The sequence below is a fragment of the Podarcis melisellensis genome (assembly GCF_964234715.1).
Source record: "Podarcis melisellensis genome assembly, chromosome: 8".
Taxonomy (NCBI): domain Eukaryota; kingdom Metazoa; phylum Chordata; class Lepidosauria; order Squamata; family Lacertidae; genus Podarcis; species Podarcis melisellensis.
Window position 1 is genome coordinate 6,792,476 of NC_138540.1, and position 15,032 is coordinate 6,807,507.

General features: G+C 48.5%; 1 protein-coding gene across 1 annotated transcript in view; it reads left to right on the forward strand.

The window, feature by feature from the left end:
- Positions 1-15,032, forward strand: part of GFRA2 (GDNF family receptor alpha 2) — an 85,514-nt gene that overhangs the window by 60,454 nt on the left and 10,028 nt on the right. Inside the window, exons 5-7 of the mRNA XM_081922985.1 lie at positions 9,911-10,020; positions 12,942-13,082; positions 13,773-13,930. Coding sequence (XP_081779111.1) covers positions 9,911-10,020; positions 12,942-13,082; positions 13,773-13,930 — 409 coding nt within the window. The remainder of the gene's footprint in view (positions 1-9,910; positions 10,021-12,941; positions 13,083-13,772; positions 13,931-15,032) is intronic.

Genomic DNA, 15,032 nt, shown 5'->3' on the forward strand with positions numbered 1-15,032 from the left:
AGCATGTCCACCCTGGCTAGTGGCCTGGCTCTATTAATTTAATAATAATAATAATAATAATAATAATAATAATAATAATAATAATAATAATTTATTATTTCTACCCTGCCCATCTGGCTGGGCTTCCCCAGCCACTCTGGACTCTGGGTGGCTTCCCAATTTTTAAAAAAAAATACTGCAATACATCAAACACTAAAAGCTTCCCTAAACAGGGCTGCCTTCAGATGTCTTCCGAAAGTCTGGTAGTTGTTTTTCTCTTTGGCATCTGGTGAGAGGGTGTTCCACAGGGCGGGTGCCACTACCGAGAAGGCCCTCCGCCTGGTTCCCTGTAACTTTGCTTCTCGCAGGGAGGGAACCTCCTGAAGGCCCTTGGAGCTGGACCTCAGTGTCCGGGCAGAACGATGGAGGTGGAGACGCTCCTTCAGGTATACTGGACGAAGGCCATTTAGGGCTTTAAAGGTCAGCACCAATACTTTGAATTGTGCTCGGAAACGTACTGGTAACCTCTCTTAAAGCCATCTAGGTTGGTGGCCATCACTGCCTCCTGTGGGAGGGAGTTCCAGAGTTTAATGACATGCTGCATGAAGGACTTTTTCATCTGTCCTGAATGTTCTGACACTCAGTTTCATTGGATGCCCACAAGCCATTTACTCCTCCGATTATGGTTAGGTGTTAAGTGGTAAATAGCCAGCACTATGATCCCCAGTATTACTGATTGATTGATTGATTGATTGATTGATTGATTTCACTGATTGATTTTCTCCAAGGAGCTCAAGGTGGTCCTCTTCATCCTCATTTAATGCATCTGCTGCTTATTTCTCCAGATCTTCTCCACCTTGACACCTCCACTCTAGACTTGCTCTTCCATTATTTAATTGCTATACCCAGTTCATTATTTTTACTGTGCACTTGCACATCTATATATCATAGAATCATAGAAGAGTTGGAAGAGACCACAAGGGCCATCGAGTCCAACCCCCTGCCAAGTAAGAAACACCATCAGAGCACTCCTGACATATGGTTGTCCAGCCTCTGCTTAAAGACCTCCAAAGAAGGAGACTCCACCACACTCCTTGGCAGCAAATTCCACTGTTGAACAGCTCTTACTGTCAGGAAGTTCTTCCTAATGTTTAGGTGGAATCTTCTTTCTTGTAGTTTGGATCCATTGCTCCGTGTCCGCTTCTCTGGAGCAGCAGAAAACAACCTTTCTCCCTCCTCTGTGTGACATCCTTTTACAAATTTGAACATGGCTATCATATAACCCCTTAACCTCCTCTTCTCCAGGCTAAACATGCCCAGCTCCCTTAGCCGTTCCTCATAAGGCATCGTTTCCAGGCCTTTGACCATTTTGGTTGCCCTCCTCTGGACACGTTCCAGTTTGTCAGTGTCCTTCTTGAACTGTGGTGCCCAGAACTGGACACAGTACTCCAGGTGAGGTCTGACCAGAGCAGAATACAGTGGCACTATTACTTCCCTTGATCTAGATGCTATACTCCTATTGATGCAGCCCAGAATTGCATTGGCTTTTTTAGCTGCTGCGTCACACTGTTGGCTCATGTCAAGCTTGTGGTCAACCAAGACTCCTAGATCCTTTTCACATGTACTGCTCTCAAGCCAGGTGTCACCCATCTTGTATTTGTGCCTCTCATTTTTTTTGCCAAAGTGCAATACTTTACATTTCTCCCTGTTAAAATTCATCTTGTTTGTTTTGGCCCAGTTCTGTCAAGGTCGTTTTGAAGTGTGATCCTGTCCTCTGGGGTGTTAGCCCTTAAGTCCATCATCCAAGTCATTGATAAAGATGTTGAATGACACCGGGCCCAAGACAGAACCCTGTGGCACCCCACTAGTCACTCTTCTCCAGGATGGAGAGGAACCATTGATGAGCACCCTTTGGTGCTCAGCGCATGCACAGAGCACTTCAAATCCAGGCATGCTTTGAAATACAGGCCTGGGCTGGTTTTACAAAAACTGGACCAGTGGTGTAAGGGATAAGGCATCTGACGATGGACAAGGAGATTGTAGCTTCAACTCCTGTGTGACTCCATGGTTGAGAGCCAGTGTTGTGTAGTGGTTGGACTAGGGAGAGACCAGGGTTCCAATGTCCCCACTCAGCCATGAGGCCCACTGGGTGGCTTAGGGCCTATCAGTACCTCTCAGCCTAGCCTACTTCACAGGGTTGTCTGGGGGATAAAATGTGGAGGGAGAGAAGAAGAGAAGAAGAGTTTGGATTTAATATCCCGTTTTATCTCTACCCTAAGAAGTTAAACCACAGAGCCTAGGACTTGCTGATCAGAAGGTCAGCAGTTCGAATCCCCGTGACGGGGTGAGCTCCTGTTGCTCGGTCCCTGCTCCTGCCAACCTAGCAGTTCGAAAGCACATCAAAGTGCAAGTAGATAAATAGGTACCGCTCCGGCGGGAAGGTAAACGGCGTTTCTGTGCGCTGCTCTGCTTTGCCAGAAGCGGCTTAGTCATGCTGGCCACATGACCCGGAAGCTGTACACCAGCTCCCTCGGCCAATAAAGTGAGATGAGCGCCGCAACCCCAGAGTCGTCCACGACTGGACCTAATGGTCAGGGGTCCCTTTACCTTTAAGGAGTCTCAAAGCAGCTAAAATTCTCCTTTCCCTTCCTCCCCCACAACAAACACTCTGTGAGGTGAGTGAGGCTGAGAGACTTCAGAGAAGTGTGACTAGCCCAAGGTCACCCAGCAGCTGCATGTGGAGGAACGGGGAAGCGAACCCAGTTCACCAGATTATGAGACTACCGCTCTTAACCACTACACCACACTGGCTCCATGTGGGCCATCTTCAGCTTCTTGGCGAAGAAGGTGGGACAGAAATGCAACAAATAAATAAAAATAAATGCCAGGGGAAGCTCAGGAGGGTTCTGCAGTTTAGGCCAGTGCTTGATCATGGCCCTGTCCCATGACAGAGGCCCGGGGATCCAGCCACTTTGAGCGATGTGTGCTCTTTGTTTGCCAGGGATACATTCTCAGTGTGTCCCGGCCAAGTCAAATGGTTCCAGAAGGAAAGTACATTCATGTAATGAGTTCATCAAAGAGGAACAACTGGGAGATTTAATTTTGAAATGGAGCCTTTGGAAGGGAGCCTGCGTTTTTCATCTGTTTTTCTTTATACCTTTCTCAAAAGTATTTCAGGAAAGGAACCCAACCAAGTTCTTGGACTCTTCTCCGGGCCTCCTGGCCTCCCTTCAGCGTTAATCCCGTTTTCCAGAACCTCAGCCAGGTCCCCCTTCAGCTTTGAAGCCTGGACAGGACCACCTGCCTGCCCCAGGAGTGTTTCAGTGGCAGCTTGGCTTGACTTCTCCATGCCACCACACCCAGGGACTTGGCCCAGGGCTCCCGACCGAGCCACTTGAAAGACGGAAACCTGAGAAGCCCTGGAATGGCTCCAGGAAGGTTTATTCCTGGCAGTTAAAATCTCATCCAATAACTGTGAATTCATTGTGCCTAATGGAAAGAGCGACATCTGGCTTGGATATTACGGAAAGATTACCAGCTGGCCTGTCATGTATTGTGCAAAGAATAACATTTGCCTTGGAGGATGCTACAAGCCAGGAGCAGGACCCAGTGGGGTGTGTGTGTGTGTGTGTGTGTGAGACAAATTTATCTCCTTGTTGGCAACGAGCTTGTGACGCTTCCTGGGGCAATTGATGCGACCGACTCTGATCCTGGGATCAGGGATGCAGCAGAACCTGAGCACTGAGATACCCACCCAGGGAATGAATCTGTGAAAATGCAACATGTACTATTTCTCCAGATTTACACCAGAGGGTTGGTTGGTTGGTTGGTTGATTGATTGATTGTACTCCACCTTTCCCCTTGACACAGACCTCAAGGCTGCTTATAGATCAAAATAGGTAAAGGTAAAGGGACCCCTGACCATTAGGTCCAGTCGTGACCGACTCTGGGGTTGCGGCGCACATCTCGCTTTATTGGCCGAGGGAGCTGGCATACAGCTTCCAGGTCATGTGGCCAGCATGACTAAGCCGCTTCTGGTGAAACCAGAGCAGCGCACAGAAATGCCATTTACCTTCCCGCCAGAGTGGTACCTATTTATCTATTTGCACTTTGACGTGCTTTTGAACTGCTAGGTTGGCAGGAGCTGGGACTGAGCAACCGGAGCTTACCCCACTGTGGGGATTCGAACCGCCGACCTTCTGATCTGTGGTTTAACCCACAGTGCCACCCACGTCCCTTTATAGATCAAAATAAGAACAGCTTAAAAGACAGGAGGGAAATCATTAAAAAACAACAACATTTATACAGAGAGAGTCAGAGAGAGAGAGAGAGAGAGAGAGAGAGAGAGAGAGAAGCACAGTGCCATCTCCTTCCTTAAAAGAAGTCAGCTCCCAAATGCCTGTTTGGGAAGTCTTCAGCTGCCGGCAAAAGGACAGCAAGGAGGGAGCCAGTCTGGCTTCTCTAGGGAGGGAGTTCCAAAGTCTGGGAGCAGCCACCGAGAAGGCCCTCTCCTGCATCCCCACCAATTGTGCCTGGGAGAGTGGCAGGAATGAGAGAAGGGACTCTCCCGAAGTTCTCAAAACCCGGGCAGGTTCTTATGAAGGAACAGAGTCTTTCATATAGCCTTGATTTAAGCCATATATAAGGACCAAGCCATATATTCCACCTGAGATATTGCTTATTCTTTGTGTGCTTCCTTTAGCCCGTGGTTAAACAAAGAAATAACGATTCATAATCCAACCCGCCTGCCTGGACAAAGCAGGTCTCAGCCTAGGAGCAAAATAAGGAGAAGCTTCCATAGTATTTAGGTGGCCTTGTCCTATTAAGGCGCTGAGCATCTCTCACAGGCGTGATGCCAGAAATCCTTATACCAACTGCATATGGTAGACTCATATTACAGGCTGATATTTACCTCTCAATGCTTCCCAAGCATTTTATTTCCATAAACTCACCCCTGCTGCCCCTACCCTCTAAAAAGGGTTATCCGGAATAGTAGTATTCACGACCGACTAAGAAAGATAAGCAGTGCTCCCAGTGTCTTGCTGGTGCCCAGCCTGGCCCCACAAAGGGGCTGCAAATGAAATGTTGTTGTTGTTTAGTCGTTTAGTCGTGTCCAACTCTTTGTGACCCCATGGACCAGAGCACACCAGGCACTCCTGTCTTCCACTGCCTCCCGCAGTTTGGTCAAACTCATGCTGGTAGCTTTGAGAACACTGTCCAACCATCTCGTCCTCTGTCATCCCCTTCTCCTTGTGCCCTCCATCCTTTCCAGGGAGTCTTCTCTTCTCATGAGGTGGCCAAAGTCTTGGAGCCTCAGCTTCAGGATCTGTCCTTCCAGTGAGCACTCAGGGCTGATTTCCTTCAGAATGGAGGGCTTTGATCTTCTTGCAGTCCATGGGACTCTCAAGAGTCTCCTCCAACACCATAATTCAAAAGCATCAATTCTTTGGCGATCAGCCTTCTTTATGATCCAGCTCTCACTTCCATACATCACTACTGGGAGAACCATAGCTTTACGGACCTTTGTTTGCAAGGTGATGTCTCTGCTTTTTAAATGCCCCCCCTTTCTCCTGCTGCGGCCACAGCACCTTCCCTGCCCCCACTCTGGAGCCTCCCTCAAAGTGAAGAGGGAGCTTCATTACCTGCCCAGAACATGCCAGCTTTCCAGCAGGAGATGCCTCAAGACACCAGCGCGCCCAGGCTCCAGCGAGAGGCAGAAAGAACATGTCAAACTCAGCAGCACATGCCAGGATTTTAGCATTGCCAGCCTGCCCTGTATCGCTGCGAAAACAATGAAATACCCATGAAATGCCAACAGGCTAAATTGCTGGAAGATTCGGGCAGAAGGAGGTGCTTCTTCACCAAACCACGTAGTTAAACTGCTCACTCCACAATACGCGCCATTACATTTACTGGACACATCAAAAGGGGGTTCAGTGTTATCTGGATTAAATAGGGGTGCAAGTTTCTTTCTTGATGGGATGGAGGAAGAGAGAGCTGTCAGGTCAAAGCCAGCAAAATGAAACGCACATAACTTGCCAGACGCACAGATTAAAAGGCTTCCTCCAGGCAGGTGTGTTGAATTATGAATGGTTATTTATTGGTTCAAAACCAATAGGTTTTAAATGTAAAGTTCTCCACTTAGACAGGAATAGAGAGATCCACAAATAGAATGTAGGGAGGGGAGACACCTGGTTTGACAGCGGTACACGTGAAAAGGATATAGGCGACCGTGTCTAAACACAGTACGTTTCCGAGCACAATTCAAAGTGTTGGTGCTGACCTTTAAAGCCCTAAACGGCCTCGGCCCAGTGTACCTGAAGGAGCGCCTCCACCCCCATCATTCAGGCCAGACACCGAGGTCCAGCTCCAAGGGCCTTCTGGCGGTTCCCTAACTGCAAGAAGTGAGGTTACAGGGAACCAGGCAGAGGGCCTTCTCGGTAGTGGCGCCCGCCCTGTGGAACGCCCTCCCATTAGATGTCAAAGGGATAAACAACTACAGTGGTACCTCAGGTTACATACGCTTCAGGTTACAGACTCCGCTAACCCAGAAATAGTGCTTCAGGTTAAGAACTTTGCTTCAGGATGAGAACAGAAATTGTGCTTTGCTGCGTGGCGGCAGCAGGAGGCCCCATTAGCTAAAGTGGTGCTTCAGGTTAATAACAGTTTCAGGTTAAGAACAGACCTCCGGAACGAATTAAGTACTTAACCCGAGGTACCACTGTACCTGACATTTAGAAGACATCTGAAGGCAGCCCTGTTTAGGGAAGTTTTTAACGTGTGACATCTTTGTTGGAAGCCTCCCAGAGCGGCTGGGGAGGCCCAGCCAGATGGGCAAAGTGCAAATAAATTACTGTATTTTTCACTCTATAAGGCGCACCAGACCACAAGACGCACCTAGTTTTTGGAGGAGGAAAACAAGAAAAAAAATATTCTGAATCTCAGAAGCCAGAACAGCAAGAGGGATCGCTGCACAGTGAAAGCAGCAATCCCTCTTGCTGTTCTGGCTTCTGGGATAGCTGTGCAGCCTGCATTCGCTCCGTAAGATGCACACACATTTCCCCTTACTTTTTAAGAGGGGAAAAGTGAGTCTTATAGAGCAAAAAATACGGTATTCTTATTCTTATTCATATGAAGAACTTCTTGATGGTATGAGCTGTTCTGCAGTGGACTCACTCGCAAGACGGTGACCTCTCCTTCGTTGCAGGTTTATAAAGCTAGGTTGGCTGGCCATCTGTCAGGGATTCCTTAGCTGTGTTTCCTGCACTGCAGGGGGTTGGGCTAGATGCCCTTTGGGGTCCCGTCCAAACCTTGCAGTTCTATGATTCAGTTCTCTGATTCTATGCAGCGAACGAGATGCCACAACGCTGCAAAGCCGATTCAATTTGTCCGCGTGAAGATGTCACTGAGGGTTAACTGGAGAGAAAAGACAGCCAGTTGTCAACGAAGGAAGTGCATAATTTCACAAGAAGGACGTGGGGACCAAATGCTAAGAGTGGCTTTTTTTTTCTTTTTTGCACTGCCAGAAAAATTTATGAAAAGCTGTGAGTCATTTCAGCCCCGCTCTAGTTTCTGTGCTTCCCTGGGTGATGGTCTTCACGCCTCCGTGGTCATCTCGGACATAGATCTTCCTGGCAGCTTTCTCTGGCTTCTCTCGCTCACGGTGTGAGGTCCAGGAAGAGCCACAAAAGGGTTGCGAATATGACTTGTGACATGATGACCACCTCCTGCAGCCGTCCAGACCCTTGACTGCCTTTATTCTTTATTCCATTTTATTGATTTGTGGGCTACAGCCAAAAGTGCAAACGTAACAAAAAGGGCAAAAAGAGAGAAGGACAAAAGTACAAAGATAATAAAATCATAGAATTGTAGAGATGGAAAAAAAGAGTCATCTAATTTGAACCTTGCAAAGCAGGAATCATAGTTAAAGATGCAACATAGCTCCAAAGGGATAATAAAGTATTAACTCACAAAAATATTCCTTTTTAAAAAACAAAAAGATTCATAAAAATAAAAGTATTCTTCATCTGTGAGTTCCATCATTACTGAGAATAAAAGGTGGAATCTACACACGTATAACAAAACACTGTGATCATGCTTTTTTCTAAACAAAGGTTTAGAAAAATGTATTGAATTTTGCATAGCTCACTATCGCCACCTAGTGTCACATTTGTACATTGCTCTTTACAACACATTTTAAATGTTTTATTTGCAGCTGTGTAGATGTGTCCAAAGTTTTGTATATGCTTAAATGAGTCAGACATTTGCGTATGCTGGTGGCACTGAGTGACCATGTGCCTCAATATTTGTATAAGAAATAAAACCATGCCATATGAACGAAATTTCTTATGGTAAGAGCTATTTGAAAGTGGAATGGACTCCCTTGGAAGGTGGTGAACTCTCCTTCATTTCAGATTTTTAATCAGTGGTTGGACATCTGTTAGGGATGCTTTAGCTGTGATTCCTGCATTGCAGGGAACTGGGCTAGACAATATTTGGGGTCCCTTTGAAATATGCAATTCTATGATTCTATTATGGGACGCGGGTGGCACTGTGGGTAAAACCTCAGCGCCTAGGACTTGCTGATCGTATGGTCGGCGGTTCGAATCACCGCGGCAGGGTGAGCTCCCATCTTTCGGTCCCAGCTCCTGCCCACCTAGCAGTTCGAAAGCACCCCTAAGTGCAAGTAGATAAATAGGTACCGCTTTATAGCGGGAACGTAAATGGCGTTTCCGTGTGCGGCGCTGGTGCTGGCTCGCCAAATGCCGCTTAGTCACGCTGGCCACGTGACCCGGAAGTGTCTCCGGACAGCGCTGGCTCCAGGCCTCTTGAGCGAGATGGGCGCACAACCCTAGAGTCGGTCACGACTGGCCCGTATGGGCAGGGGTACCTTTACCTTTACCTATGATTCTATTATATATAGCAAAAAGAAGGCCAGTCAAACCCTGCCCTTTAGATACTTTGTTTATGAGATACCTTTTCAAGAAGGACCATTTTCAAACCCTTGAATACCAGCAATCCAAATTACGGTGGTATCTCGGTTCTCAAACACCTTGGTACTCAAACAACTTGGAACCCAAACACTGCAAACCCGGAAGTAAGTGTTCTGCTTTGCGAACCTTTTTTGGGAGCTGAACGTGCTCCATTTTGAGTGTTACACTGAGGTCTGTCTATTTTTGCTGCTATTTGCGTTTTTGTTTTTGCGGCTCTTTTGTTTTTGTGAGTGTGTGGAACCCAGTTCAGCTACTGACTGATTGATTGTGTGACTGCAGTATGTCGTTTATTGCTTTCATTTTATGGATCAGTGGTCTTGTTATATCATGGGTAGGCAACCCAAGGCGTGTGGGCTGGATCCAGCCAATCGCCTTCTAAATCCGGCCTGCGGATGATCCGGGAATCAGCATGTTTTTACATGAGTAGAATGTGTCCTTTTATTAAAAATGCATCTCTGGGTTATTTGTGGGGCCTGCCTGGTGTTTTTACATGAGTAGAATGTGTGCTTTCATTGAAAATGCGTCTCTGGGTTATTTGTGGGTCATAGGAATTTGTTCATTTCCTCCCCAAAATACAGTCCGGCCCCCCCACAAGGTCTGAGGGACAGTGGACCGGCCCCCAGCTGAAAAAGTTTGCTGCATTAGATAGTAAAATTGACCCCTGCATTAGATAATAAAGTTCATGTTCAATGGCTGTTTTAGGGAATGTTTTTAAAAGTTTGGAATGGATTAATCCATTTTGCCTTACTTTCTATGGGAAAGCGCGCCTTGGTTTTGGAACGGACCTCCAGAACAGATTAAGTTTGACAACCAAGGTACCACTGCAATACCATGGTTCCCTTCATCTCCTCCCTGAATCTCATAAACAACTTGCTACTTCCTGAGTAGGGCAGTATTTTAACTTTCCTTCCCCTTTCCTCCCTTGTCTTTGTCACCAGGTCAAGACTGGCAGATTTCCACACGAATTGCCAAGCCTCTTTCCAGTCACTGACCAGCTGCCCTGGGGACAATTACCAGGCTTGTCTTGGTTCCTACGCAGGCCTAATAGGTGAGTAGCATTAATAGGCTCATCCACACTGAAGCTAATGCTGTGTTGAAACTGCTTCTTGTGTCTTTTATTTTTATTATTGGCAGTATCCACATGACATCCCTTTTGTGATACATAGATAGCAGTCAAGTACAACATTCCTAGTTTTCCTAGAGTGGACATGCAAGGGGATATTTAGTCCAGCCAGTTGGAACTTCCTGTTTCCTCCTGGGCTGGGACAAACTTCCTTTAGCATGTGACTAGAGGTGGGCGTGACCTTACCTGTGCAGGTAACAAAAGCACAGGGCATGCAGCCCCTCTTCTTTCTTCTCTTTGCCTTCTCTGTTGCAAGACCAGCAGTTTTTTTAGCTAGAAATGCTTTGTAGGCTTTTAGCCAACAGAGGACAAAGAGACTATCTCCATATGGGATAGTTCCACATGTATATACTCTGTAACTAAGTTTGCCTTCAGGGATCCATCTGTGAACTGAATGTGTGAGTAAACTTCTTCTATATAGTTTACACAAAATTGTGTCGTGTCTATTCTTTTTAAGAGGAATATAAGGGAAATTACAAGAAATCTTATATTGAGAAGCTTAAACAAGCTTGTAACAAGCTAACGTCTGTGTGTTTAAAAGGGGAATGTAAAACTCTGCTAAGTTACAGAACTTGCTAGCGCAAGTTAGGAAGGGTATTATTAAACAATATATCCTCTCCTGCCTCCCTGAACATTCCCACACCTTCCACGTCTACAGTTGGATTCCTCATTAAAATAGTGGTTTGTACTCTCCCCACCCCACCCCCAAAATCAGATTTTACTCAGCCATGTATAATCTGATACAGGAAGACAATCCAATATAGAAATTGCATGTTACCACATTGTGAATGTACTGAATGGGGCTGGCCCAAGGCATTTTGTCACTTGAGGCAAAACAGAGAAAGGCTTCCATCTGCCTCCCTGCCTCCTACCTGAGGCTACTAGAGGTGGGAAGCCCTGGTACACTGAAGGTGGCAAGGGAGATCCGCTGCCCCACCCCAGCTGTCCTCACCAAGGCTGATGGGCAGCCTGGCACTGGAGCACATTGCGTGGGTGATTTTCCACATGTGGGGTGACGTTTTGTTAGTTGCCGTCCATCGCCACACACGCCAAGCCCAGGGCTAGCACACTGAGAGCCGTAGCAGAGTCTAAAATAAAGTCACAGCTTGTGCAACAGAACAACATTAGGAATGTAGGTTCATGGACCTTTCTTATCCCAGTTAGCTGCACACAGCAGCCGACCTCTTTCTGCCCCTCTTGCAATGAAAAGACCATCTGATGGGATGTGATATAAAAGGTAAAGGTAAAGGTACCCCTGCCCGTACGGGCCAGTCTTGACAGACTCTGGGGTTGTGCGCCCATCTCACTTAAGAGGCCAGGGGCCAGCGCTGTCCGGAGACACTTCCGGGTCACGTGGCCAGCGTGACAAAGCTGCATCTGGCGAGCCAGAGCCGCACACGGAAACGCCGTTTACCTTCCCGCTGGTAACCGGTCCCTATTTATCTACTTGCACCCGGAGGTGCTTTCGAACTGCTAGGTTGGCAGGCGCTGGGACCGAGCAGCGGGAGCACACCCCGCCGCAGGGATTCGAACTGCCGACCTTTCGATCGGCAAGTCCTAGGCGCTGAGGCTTTAACCCACAGCGCCACCTGTGTCCCACTGATGGGATGTGATAGCCATCTTCAAATATCTCAAGGCCTGTCACATGGAAGATGGAGCAAACCTGTTTTCTCCTGCTCTGGAGGGTGGGACACGAACTGATGGGTTCAAGTTACAAGAAGGGAGATTTTGACTGATCATCAGTGTAATGGTTGTGAGGGGTTACTTGTGTGTAAATTGCCTTCGGTTTAGTTAGATTGCTTGCCCAACCATGCTTAGGGTCAGAGCTCGCCCTCCGTGCCAGAGTCAGTCACTTGCAGAATCCGTCAGTGGGCGTTTCTTGAACCTCTTCCAGCATAAAAGCTGTTTGACGCCAACTCTCCTCCTATTTTCCCTGCACGGAACGCGTCTGCGCAAGTAAGGGGAAGGCAGGGGCGTGCCAGCGCTCTCTCCACTAGTTTCGGGTGAAGGGTCTTGGAGCCCTGTCACCAATTCCTCCATCTCCCTCTCTTCTCTATTGGTGTTACGCTGAATTCCTTCCCCCCTGCTGGTCCCCTCTCCGGCCTCGCTCTGGAGCCCTGCCTCCGCCTCTCACTCTGATGTCAGTTCCCTGACAATCAGGAAGAACTTTCTGACAGCAGGAGCTGCTCCACAGGGGAATGGATTCCTCCGGGAGGTGGTGGAATCTTCTTCATTGGGCATTTTAAAGCAGAGCCTGGATGGCCCTCTGCTGAGGATGCTTTAGTTGAGGTTCCTGCGTTGCAGGGGGTTGGACTAGATGACCCTTGGGGTCCCTTCCAGCTCCATGATTCTATGTTAAGTAAGTTTAAAATGCTTTGCTTGCAGTTGCAAGGTCTCAGTAATGCATTGTTCCACGCAAGGATAATACAGGCAAAATAGTCTTGGGTAGAAAATGCAGCCAGAGTCAGACATGTGGTCTAAGTGTAGAGGTAGCTTAAGCAGATGGCAGAAATGAGGAGGAAACAATCTTTGTTTCCTCTTTGGAGAGGGGCATGACTTAACAGAGTCTATCTAGCAATACAACGTAGTCCTTAACCCCTTAATGTACTAACTAGGAGTCATGCGTAGTTCTGTTTGACTGCAATCTCCCACAATATCATGGGGCAGCCCAGAGCTGGGTCTCTGAGATACACACTGATGCTTAAATTGAACCTTGGGGGTCCAGTACCTGATGTGCGCTGGACAAATGGGGCAGGGTTTTGAGAAAGGAATTACAAAGATGATGGCATTTGCCCATCCCTCTGTGTGCGGCAAACTCAAGGTTTACCCCCTTCCTTCTTGGACAGGGTTGGACATGACACCCAACTATGTCGACTCCAGCACTGCCAACCTCGTTGTGTCCCCGTCGTGCTCCTGCCGGGGCAGTGGCAACATGGAGGAAGAGTGTGAGAAGTTCCTGAAGGACTTCATGGAAAACCCCTGCCTGCGTAAGTCATTCTGTGGTCCCCAGAGTGGAAGTTGGCCAGATGGAGGTTAGGGCTGTTCTCAAACACTGTGGAGCCTCATGCATGTGTGTGTGTGTGTGTGTGTGTGTGTGTGTGTGTGTGTGAGAGAGAGAGAGAGAGAGAGAGAGAGAGAGAGAGAGAGAGAGACATGTAATGGTGGAGAGGGCTATTGATGGCTACTAACCTTAATGTGATCAGACCAATGGCCCATCGAGTCCACTGTGAGAGCAGGATGCTGGTCTTGATGGGCCATTGGCCTGATCACATTAAGGTTAGTAGCCATCAATAGCCCTCTCCACCATTACATACCATGTGCCACTTTTGAGAAACTCGCAAGCAGGATCTGAGCACAAGAGTTTCCAGCAAATGGAATTCAGAAGCCTTGCTGCTTCCAGCTGTGGAGGCAGAACTTAGCCTTCATGCATGGCTAATAGCCCTCGCTATCCCCCTCCACCATGAATTTGCCATCCGGTTGGTTGCTGTTACCGTCTCCTGTGGTTACATTCATTATATGGCATTCATGTGTGGCTGCAGAGCACTTGCAGGAAGCAATGGGCAGGTCAGAGAGGGGTGGGTCCCCAACCAGGAAGCCTGACAGGAAAGGGCATGGAGGTGATGTCGAGGAGAAGCTTTCGTTGTTCCTTCAGTAAAGCTGTCTGTTTCCCTCTCCAGGAAATGCTATCCAGGCTTTTGGCAACGGCACGGACCGGCCTCTGCCGCCGATTCAACACATCACCTTGCCGCCCAAGATGGAGACATCAACATATGACGCCAATGACAGCAACACCATCTACGACACAGGTGTGACCACCACTTCAGCCTCCACCCAGGTAAGTCCTTTGAGAAGGCATCCCTGCATCCCTTCATGGCGACTCAAGAGCACAGGTTTGCTTAGCAGGTGTGCTGGTCCTGTGGGTAACCCGAGAGGCGAGGTCCAAGTCCGGTCCATGGTCAAAGGTGCACGTGGAGGCAGTCCATTGTAGCTGAAGCTGGGTGCAGGGCAGGGAGTTGGGTGAAGTCAGGAACAGGCTTGCAAGCAGGGAGCCAGGGCGGGTCAGGAGCTCAGGCAGGAAAGCAGGACAGGGTTCAGGCAGGAACTAGCAACCAACAATGCTGCTCCTGCAACTTGGGACTGGGGCTGACTGGCTTTTATCTGCCCCGAGGCATAGGGCGGCCCCGATCCTCTGGTGACTCGCCTCTCCTGGCCTGGAGGCGAGCACTCCTCCTGCAGGAACTTAGTTCCCTCCGCCTCTCTGCCCTGAGCCTCTGCAGCTCAGGAGAGGCTGGAGGGTTACCGGACCCAGAGGCAACCTCCTCTTCCCTTGATGGGGCTGAGAGTGGAGCACCTGTGGGCAATGGGTCCTCCATCACCTCAGGAGCCAGAGCAGACTCAGCTGATGCCTGCACCTGAGGACCCAGCACAGGTGAGGACCCTTCAGGCTCATGCCCCAGCCCCGGCTCAGCTGGTTCTGGAGGTGGGGAATCCTGTGCAGGCTGGGATCCCTCAGGTTCAGCATCCGAGTCTGAATCACAGGCCACAGAGTCTGAAAGGCCCAGCCTTCCTTCTTCAGAGGATAGGGCATTTGGCCAGTCCCGCCAACTCCACTTTCTATTCATGTTCTTATTGCTTGTGTAAGTTTTAGCTCCAAAGAGCAGCTGATGAGGGGGGTCAGCTCATGGAGGGTGATGGGGGGCACAAGGAGGCAGAGTAGACACACTCATGGTCAGTCCGCCTCCGATGAGGGGTCATTTGAGCAGCTGAAGAAATTGGAGATGTTTAACCTGGAGAAGAGAAGACTGAGTGATGAGATGACAGCCACCTTCAAATATCTCAAGGGCTGCCACATGGAAGATGGAGCAAGCTTGTTTTCTCCTGCTCAAGAGCCTAGGAGCCAAACCAATGGATTCAAAAGAGGTTCTAACTAAACATTA